General features: G+C 55.1%; 1 protein-coding gene across 1 annotated transcript; it reads left to right on the forward strand.

Annotated features, from left to right (window-relative positions):
• The first annotated feature begins 201 nt into the window (after positions 1-201).
• LOC135884400 (synaptotagmin-7-like) lies at positions 202-7,483 on the forward strand. The gene is made up of 5 exons (XM_065411749.1): positions 202-346; positions 3,583-4,466; positions 5,477-5,642; positions 6,596-6,762; positions 7,322-7,483. Exons 1-5 carry the CDS (start codon positions 202-204, stop codon positions 7,481-7,483), a joined length of 1,524 nt encoding a protein of 507 aa, XP_065267821.1.
• The last annotated feature ends 2,225 nt before the right edge of the window (positions 7,484-9,708 follow it).

A 9,708-nucleotide genomic window follows, 5' to 3' on the forward strand; every position in this document is an offset into this window, starting at 1 on the left:
AGGCCCTGAGGATGCTTTACCAGGGCAGAAATCTTCAGCAGGAGGAAAGCAATTCCCCTGAATGGGAACCCAGTCTACGAGCTTCTCCCTTAGCCTTTGGGATCTACTCTCTGCCTGATGGCTCTGCTGCAGGCTGGTACCACAGCTCCCACAACCAGCTAGAGCTCCTGCTCCGCTCCTGCCCTCTCTGCAGCCAGTAGGATGGCGTACGTGGATCCCGAACACCCAGCTCTCACCATTTGCCAGTCCATCTTCTTCTTCTTCTGCAAAGGAATGATAGAAGGGGTGGTGGCTATCCTCTTCTTCTGGCTGTTCATCCAAGTCCTGCTCACCAAACATCAGCAAGGTTGGTCTCTTTCCTTCCCCCCACCCCTCCCTTCCCTGGGTACATGGATTTTGTATCTTGTCTCTTGCCACATAGCTCTCCAGCCTGTTAGATCTGTTTGTATGGGGGAGTGGACCTTTGTTCCTTGTGACCTAGAGCAGGACAGAGGTGTTTGGACAATCCCGTTTTTATCCCTTCCTTCTCACTCCCTTATCCGCTTCCACCCTCCCAGTAGTGAGAGGAAAGTCATCGGTCGATCCCGCTAATGAATCAGGAGACGTTAGCAGCTGGGCATTAATCGCAAAAGCATTTTAAAAGGTGAAATCACACTCCTGGGCATGCTCTGGGGACAGGCCCTGGGGAAGGGGCTCCTCCGGGCTGGTGACTTCATCAGGTATTTATAGAGTGCCCATGTCTAGCTCTACTGAGGCCCAGCATGTGCTCGAGACAGGGATGGCAGGCGGGCCCTGCCCCAGAGAGCTTGCAGTCTAAAAGGAGCAGGGAGATGGCCCAGTGATTGGGTATTGGAAAGGAACCTGGGCTTGGGAACCTGGCCAAATGGCAAAGTGGTTGTATCCACATGACATCATCATGGCAAAACCCAAACTCCTAGCACAAGGATCCATTGAGCTCTACCTTGGCTGATTCGGATGGGCTGGGATTCCCCCGGCACTGTCAGTTACCTCCACTCCAGGGGCTTTCCAAGCTCTCTGCATTATGGCTGGTTTATAAAGTAGGGACTCTGAACTCCCCAAGGTGAGATGGGAACTCCGTCGTGCAGCACTGCTGAGCGCTAGGAAGGAACTGCGTGCGCACCTTCACAATCTTGGTTTCTGCTCCCCACCCTGCCCCATTGTACTGTGATGCCCAAGTTCTTCCCCCTCGCCCCTGCTCCTGCAGGCTGTTGAGATGCAAACTAGCCATAATGCAGCTGCTCTGAGTCATGCTGCAGATGGAACGCCATGGACTGACACCTCCTCTGTCACTTAGACCAGGGCTTGTTGGCACTGAGCCCAGGGAACATTGTCGACTGAGCTGAATAGAATCTCTGATGGACTCTGGCCAAAATTTTACAACTTGGGAGCCTAAAGGTAGGGCTCCTAAATCCATACATAGGCTCTTAGATACAAGTCTGGGCTGATTTTTCAGCGGCGTAGCACACCTGCAGCTCCCACTGAAGTTTACAAGGGCTCTGGGTACACGGCACTTCTTCAGATCAGGCCTTTTTTTTCTGAATCAAATTTTAGCCACTCAAGTTTGAAACTATAGGCCTTGCTCTAGGCACCTTGGGATGCTACACAAACCCCGTAGATAGTCCTCAGCCTGAGTCCATTGCTGGGAAGGGGCATGAGAGGATGGCCTGGATGGACTATGTTCGGTCTCCTCCCCAAGGCCTGAACGGACGCCCAGTCTTCGCAGACCGGGAGGGCAGCGGTCTCCTTATTCTTCGTGCAGTCATCTTTCGCTTTGCCTTAACCCTACGTTACTCCATCCCTATGCCCAAGAGCTCATCCAACTCCATAAATCAATCCTAGCATCCATTTTGTTCTCTTATTCAAAATTTCAGTCTCGTTTAGTGCTGTTAAAGAAACAAATAATGTACTAGAACTAAAGGACTAAAATGATCTAAGTTTCCATCCCCGTTGGGAAACTGGCTGGAAGTCAAGAGCATGGGAACTGCCTTAAATATTTAGGGCAGATTGTCCCCTGTCCTGGTTACTCCACATATGGGATTGGAAGCTTGGTGACTTTTGACACCCGGGTTGCCCCATTGAACCTACTGATCCAGATCTACCATGGCATCCAAGGTGGATTAGCTCTGGCACGCGAGTGGTACCGCAACCTGCTTCCCATGCCACGCTTTGAGGTCGAGATGTCAGCATGTTCCTTCACTCTTGGCCCCGCAGCCATAGGGAGGAGGTTGGGGCTCATGTGGCTCATCATGCTCAATTACTGGGGGTGGGAGGAGGTGTCTCATGTGGCAGTTCCACCAGCTGACTTACAGTAAGACAGGCGTGGATGGGTAGTGAGGGGAGCCACATCTAGCTCTCCTAGGCTGGCATGGACAGCATCATGGGGGTGAGTGCAGGATGGGAAATCGCTGGGGCACTGAAGGAACCTTGAGAGTCCTCTGTGAGTCAGGGGAGAATGTCAAGGCTGAGTTTACCATCATGATCCTACCATGCATGCAGTGTTAGCAGTGCCACATGCCACTGCCACACAGCTGCTGTCTGCGTCAGGGCACCTCCACTTCCAGGGTGTTTGCTCTTCCTCTAGCACATGTGGGGTCACCCCATGGCTGTCAACGAAGCCCCAGACCCACTGACTTGGAAAGGAGGCTGAAGAGAGGATTCTGTGTTTTTTTTCCCCTGGGTGTTTGACCGACGTCAATCATGTGTCTTACATAAACAGTGCGTCAATTCGGCTGTGGGGCTGATAAGAGGAGATTTTTTTCCATGGCCATTATCTTGTTTAGGGTGAGGCTGGGTTTATTTTAGCCTTGCGATGGATGTGTTGATCTGATGTAATAATTCCAGCTCTGCTCGAGAATGATGCTCAGAGAGAATGGAGCACTGCAGATGCTGACGCCCCCAGCACAGCTCTCTGATCCTGCTCCTTTCTCTTATCGCTCGCCATTACACAGTAATCTTTCCAGCACGTCCTGTGCGGTGATGAGAGAGGGGCTGACAGGTTTGGTTTAGTAACAGCACAGAATTGGACCACTGGCTCTGACTGTTCCTGGGGTGTGAGGGTGTATCTGGATTTTGACTGCTGTGCAGTTGCTGGTGATTGCCAAGATTCAGTTGTCATCAACCTATTGGTTCATAGATCTTAAGATCATAAAGAGTTGGACTGGGACCTAGGTTCTATACCTGGCTCTGACACTGGCTTGCTGGGTGACCTTGGGCTCTTCATCACCCTGTGCCTCAGTTTACCAATCTGTAAAATGGGGATCCTGAAATAGCCGGGTATTATTATTATTATAAGGGACGATTCTGATCACTTCGTCCTTGGAGTAGTGATGTGAACTGCTGATTTCTGATGAGCTGAAGGAGGTACCTGCCCAATCAGTCTAGCTGTGGCATTTGTAATAGGCCCATCGCCGTAGAACACAGGTGCAAACTGCTACATCTTAATCACATTTCCCACCCACTGGCCTGGCACCTTCTGCCAAATGCCTTCTGGTCACACAGGAGCTCTGCTACCTGCAGCCCCCTTCATATACTCATCCTGTAATTCTTCTCTGCTCCATTCAGTGCATTTTCAGGTGCTCCTCGGAGTGGGGCTGGCTCTTCTGTGCTTCTGCCTTCTTCTGGGCTGTGCCATGTGCTGGCGTCGAAGCGAGAGGCGCAACCAGAGCAACAGGAAAGAGCAGGCACCGACCAATACTCTGGTGGAGCTGGGGCCTGCTCTGCCTTCCCAGACCACCACCGTGCCCATCCAGCAACAGTACGTGGAGCTAGAGGGAGAGGTGCTGGAATGTGCAGGGAATGACTCGCTGGGTTCTCCTGGCGCTGGCAGTCTGCCACAGAGCATGTTGCATGGGAGGGCCTCTTTACCCAGCATCCCTTTCTCCCAGAAGCTTGGCCTGTTCTCCAAGACAGAGCCGGGCTGGGAGCGCCGGTCCACCATCTCTGGAGAGACTGACGAGAGCAGCCTGCTGACTCGTCCTGTTCTGGGACCCAGCATCCGCCAGTTGTCCACCATGCCAGGGAGCCTCTCCAGCGCCGGCCCCAAGCAGCGGCCCCAGCTCCACTTCATCCTGTTCTACTCCCAGCCCGAGGCCACGCTCACTGTGACGGTGATCAGCGTGTCCCACCTGCCCAAGGGCTTTCGAAGCCGCCGGGACTCCTATGTCAAGGTGTACCTGCTCCCCAAGTTCATCGAGCCCCAGCGCACGGCTGTGCGCAGGAAGAGCCTCAACCCCGAGTTCCGAGAGCAGTTCCAGTTCGGCCGCTACCACCTGGAGGAGCTGAGGGGCTTCACCCTGCGCTTCGCTGTCTATGTGAAGGAGTTTCGCAGCTTCAGGGACTCCTTCGTTGGGGAAGTGATGTTCCCATGTGCCCAGGTTACTTGGAACCCCGAGGCGGCCTCCAGCTACATCCGGGAGCTGTCAACCACCAAAACCAAACTCAAAAAGGTCAGGACTGGGTCACTGAACTAATAGTACCCAGTGGGGATAGTGCTGGCTGAGGTCTCCAGGGCCCCAGAGACTGAAAGGTCCACCCATACGGATGCAAGGGGACAGGGCCGGCTCCAGGCACCAGGCAACCAAGCTGGTGCTTGGGGCGGCACCTGGAGCGGGGCGGCGCGGCGCTCGGGCCGCCGGGGAGAGCGGGGCCACAGCCGGGCTCGCCGCCCTCCCCCCGGCGCTCTGGCCGCCCTCCCCCCCGCGCCCTCCCCCCGGCTGGGGCCGCCGCCCTGCGCTCTGGCCGCCGGGGGGAGAGCTGAACCCCAGCCGGGGCTCGCCGCCCTGCCCCCGGCGCTCTGGCCGCCGGGGGGGAGAGCCGAGCCCCCGCCGGGGCTCGCCGCCCTGCCCCCGCCGGGGCTCGCCGCCCTGCCCCCGGCACTCTGGCCGCCGGGGGGGGGGGGGAAGAGCCCCCGCCAGGGCTCGCCGCCCTCCTCCTCCCAGGGCTCCGGCCGCCGGGGGGAGAGCGAAGCCCCCGCCCTCCCCCCCCCGGCGCCCTGCCCCCGGGATCCGCCCCCCTCTCCCCCCCGCCGGCCCTGCAAGGGGAGGACTTTTTCATTACAGAACCTCTGTGTCATTCAGTGGAATTCCCCTCAAAGGGCAAGTGAGGACTGGGTGTATCACCACTTCCCTCTGCTAGATGGGATACCAGACCAGCTTAGGTCTGATCATGCATCCTGTAAAGGCCGCAGGTCCAAAAAGATCCTTCTTTAGCTCAAGGTGAAGCGAAGTCCGCCTTAGCTGGAAGGAGAGCAGCTGGGCGGGAGGGCATATGTGATGGGGGTAAGTGGGTGGGAAATCCTTTGGCTGTGGTAAGAACGTGAAGGACTTTCCATCCTGAAGCTCCTGGATGGGGCTGACCTTTGTTTCTGTCTCAGTGGCTGCTAGGTGCCCTGGAGGCTGAGGGGAGGAGGTGAGATTGGTGGGTGTTTCATTGTTTCCTGCTATCCATGTTGTTTCAGTGTCTCAGTGCCCAGGACATGAGCTACGGCGCTGCGTGCTCCCAATCCACGTCCCTGGGCCAGCTCTTCATTCTCCTCCAGTACCAGGCTCTGGCCAATCGTATCAAGGTGCTGGTCCGCAAGGCAGAGAATCTGGGCCGGCTCACCCGCATGCCAGGGGCACCAGGTAGGGAGGTGCAGGGCTGAGGGGCAGACCAGGTTCAATAGGCCTCGGCAGCAGGAAGGACTTTGGAGGGACCGGTAATAGTATTCCTGTTGTAGAACATACAGTTGTGTCATTTAAAAGTCCCCAGGATCTGCTATGGCACATGCCCCTCTCAGTTACAGACCCCTTGGACCATGGAGTCTGGGCATCTCTGCTATAGGCCCTATCAGCCCCCCACCCAATGTTGTGTACAGCACACACTTAACCCTATGAGGAGCATGCCCATGGTGACACCCCTGGGACCATGGTTAGAATGAAGATATTTTCAGTACAGGGGAAATGTGGGCTAAAGTGAGGGATCCAGAATGGGGGGGATCACAGTTGTGGGATTTCCAATTTCCCTCGCAGAGGTGACACATGGGGGTGGGGGGCATGAGGGGACACATGCCCCCCCATTTGCTCCTGGGCTTGTACAGGGCATGCTCAGTAACACTGCTGAAGCCGATTGCCCTCCCTCTCCCCCACCCCCTTATTGGCAGGCACGGGTCCTTTCTGCCCCTTTGTTCTAACCCTTCTTTGCATCCCACTTTCCCAAGCCCAGCAGTGGCAGATCCAGTCGCCTTCCTGGGAGCAGGGGTAGAAGGGCTGTGAATCCTCTAGCCAGGCCAATGCTGTAGGCCACTAGTGAAGAGAGTAGCTGGCTCAGATGCCTTCTCTTGTTTAAATGACCTTCCGAGGCCCGGGGCCCTCTGACCAGCACTTATGGGAGTGTCCAGTGCTTCAAAGCTCTCTCCATTCTATCCTGGTAGCTCCACAGGGCCTGACACAGAGCTTCTGGGAGACAGGACACACCTATTCAGCCGCCCCTAACTTACCTCCTCATGAGCCTCCGTGCGTCCAAGCAAACCTGTGTCTGTTCACAGCAGATCCCGTGTGCTGTCGGCAGTCTCCTTATTCTCCAATTCCATTCCCAGACCACTACGTTGTCATTCACTTTTACTACGACGGGCGAGTCATGGACACGAAGGAGACCAAGTCCATAGCCGGCTACAACCCCGTGTGGAACACGCCCTTCCTCTTCAACGTCCCTGCAGGAGACATCCAGGAACAGCAGCTGTGCCTGGAGTTCACCATCGTGCAGGTCGGAGGGACAGGAGTGGGAGTGGGACCTGTGTGCATCAGATGGTGCATTAGCATGCTGCAGGGCATAAGGGGGGGGTGCAGTATTTATCAGTGCAGGCACCGATTCCAGAGCAGGCAGGTGACAGTGGGGCATTTGCAGGGGCAGGCTGGCAAGTGGGTGGTGACATATGCAGGGAGGTTTGTTGGAGCCAGGTGGTTTGTTAGGGCGGGTTCATGCTCGGGCGCATTTTCAGGGGGATTGGTACCAGTAGGGACTCAGTGCCCTGGGGAAATGTTTTTGCTGTGGGAAGGTTGGCTCCTCAGTGGAATGTTAAGGAGTTTGTCAAGGCAGCTGGCACTTGTAGGGGGTTGGCACATGGTGGCATTTGGAAGGGGTTATGGGGGGGTGTTGGCACAGGTGGTATTGGTGGAGGAGGTGCAGGGACTTGTTGCTGTCTGCAAGGGGCTGTCGGAATGGGATGGCATTTCCAGGGGAGGGGCTGTTTGCTGAGCCTTCTGGCTGCTTCTCCCATTGACTCCTCCCTGCCTCATGCTGCCTTTCCCCTTCCTCCCCAAAGGCTCGTCTCTATACGCGCAGCTGCACCCTGGGCCGAGTGCTGATTGGGCCTCATGCCCCAGAGGCAGGGCTGCTCCACTGGAAGGAGATGTGCTGCCGAGGGCAGGTGGAATCCGCGCGGTGGCATGTGATTCAGCCGAATGTTTTCAGTCTCTCCCCTTGACATAGGTCAGTCGGCAGGTGACTCATTGGAGCTCGTCAGTCGGAGCAGGATGGGGAAATCAGTGCTGATGCCTGAGCGTGTGATTCCCGCTGGCTGCGTGGCTGCGTTGAAGAACTGTAGTCATGTCAGAAGTGTCGTCTCCTACGTGGTGCGAGTCTGCTCTGTGCTGCCCTGGATGGCCCCGAGGCCACCAAAACAGGGAGCAGCAAGGAACTTGAAGCAAAGCGAGACTTTCCTTGTTAAGTATCTTAGATAGAGAGCATGTGTCTGAAATTAAAGGGAAAGAGCCCCACCGTCAGCTCCTGGCTGCTGTTGGGACATTGGCCTGGGGAAGGGAGCACTGGCAGCAGCAGCGAAAGGAGGGCAGGAGATGGGCACAGGAACGTGAGACGTGGAAAGGAGCAGAGGGAAGTGGGAGCGTGGAGAGGAGAGGAAAGAGCATGGACAGATGGAAAGAGCAAGCTTCATGTGCTCCAGACTTGCTCAGGAGGATTCCAGGCTGGCACACCAACAAAGCTAGTTGTCCCCAATCCCCAAACCAAGACAGTAACCAGTGATCAAATTTAAGACAGCCTTGGAGGCCCTGACCCACATCCAGCCTGAGGATAACCAGGCGCAACACCATTGATTTCACTGTAGTTATGATGACAACTTACTCCATGCTTGATGCTCTTGTGAAGTCAGTAGAATTACACCTGCTTTGGGCTAGGTGTGGCCCCTACTGCATTTATGTGAATTCTGCTCAGCGTAACATGTACGATCAGTGCTGCAGTCAGAACAACCTCCAGTCTGTTCCAGTCCACTCGTAGGGAACGGCCGGACCACACATGGATGAAATGTCAGCCCTGATTCCTAGATCTCTGTGTAAGAAAGCCCAAGCTAGCTGTACTGTGTAGAGCACTGATCTGTGGGGTCACTGTGAAGGAGGAACCCATGTGCCCTGAGCATGGGCAGGGAAGAGGTCACAGAAGGGCTGGAAGGCCATTTTCCCTATCCCCAACTTCCTGCATAAAATACCAGATTCCATCCCATTCTCCCACGTCATTGTTTTATAATGGAGTGTCGAACTGTTGCACGTCTCACCTTGGACCTGCCCTGGGATGCATCCCTCTGGTGCATAATCCTCCCTGCTTTACTTGGACCTACAGTTCTGGAGTTCAGAGCTGCTGCTGGAGGAGCAGGGCTACAACGTGAAAAAAGGAAGACTGCAGGGATGAGGTCCAGCAGGTGGATCCAGGAGAGCCCAGCTTCCTGCGATTCTGCTGATGTCACTGAATCTTCAGAGGGATTCCCTTGTTAAGCCATGGTCCCCCTTCCGGCACAACACGGAGGTAATGCTGGCAGCGCTAGCTTGGCATAGAGCAGCTGCAGCTTGCTGGGCTGTTACTGCCAATGCAGTTGTAATTTTATGCCTATTCCAATGGCCAACGCATCACCCCAACATCTCTTCATTCATATCCTCTTATCAAATCAAGCTGCAACCATAGCAGTCAGATACTTAACACATCCCCAGTCAATGAAAAATACACCCCCCCAGGGTAATAGGTAAGGTAATAGCCTGGAAACTTATTTTTAAAACACAGCAGCATTCCATAGAGGCTAGGTGGTCTCCCAAGATGCCAGACAGGAAGTGACATCACTGGGAAGGCCCCAGGGAGCCGTCACTATAGTGCAGGGCCCAGGCCCGCAGCCCCACATCTGGTTGCTGGCTCAGACCTTTGTGTTTTCCATCCACTTTGTCCCCTTTAAACAAATAAAAGGAATTTGTTCTGAAAGTGTATTGCTGCCTCCGTGAGGTCATTCCTGCCATGCGACTGTATTGATGTCAGAACAATATTAACAGGGTTTCCTTGGGTTTTTGTTATTAAACTCCCAAGTCTCGCTAATGAATGGTGCCGTTAAATAATCTGGATTGTTGGTTGTGTTGGGGGGAGGTATATGTACATGGACTGTAGGTGTGTATGTACAGACGGAGGAACGGCCGTTGTGTAGTTGCAGCACTGCTCTCTCCTAACTGGATTTAGAACCTGTGTGTCATAGGCTCTCTATTATTATGAGTCGCCTTTAACTCCTGTGGCCTGTGCTGTGGCATGGGAGTTCCAGCCCTGCCATCACTGCAGGTCCAAACGGCCATGGTTCATGGGCTGGTGGAGATGGTGTTCTTGTGCCACATCTGGTCTGCCTGAGACAGGCCCACGTTGGCGACCTTGTGAGAAGGGCAGAAT

Source organism: Emys orbicularis, chromosome 10, assembly GCF_028017835.1.
Source record: "Emys orbicularis isolate rEmyOrb1 chromosome 10, rEmyOrb1.hap1, whole genome shotgun sequence".
NCBI lineage: Eukaryota > Metazoa > Chordata > Testudines > Emydidae > Emys > Emys orbicularis.

Bases quoted from the DNA above. Each gene is read 5' to 3' on its own strand.
- LOC135884400 (XM_065411749.1), top strand. From the start codon at position 202: ATGGCGTACGTGGATCCCGAACACCCAGCTCTCACCATTTGCCAGTCC. The intron at 5,643-6,595 runs GTAGGGAGGTGC...TTCCATTCCCAG, and splicing joins CCGCATGCCAGGGGCACCAG to ACCACTACGTTGTCATTCAC. The intron at 6,763-7,321 runs GTCGGAGGGACA...TCCTCCCCAAAG, and splicing joins TGGAGTTCACCATCGTGCAG to GCTCGTCTCTATACGCGCAG.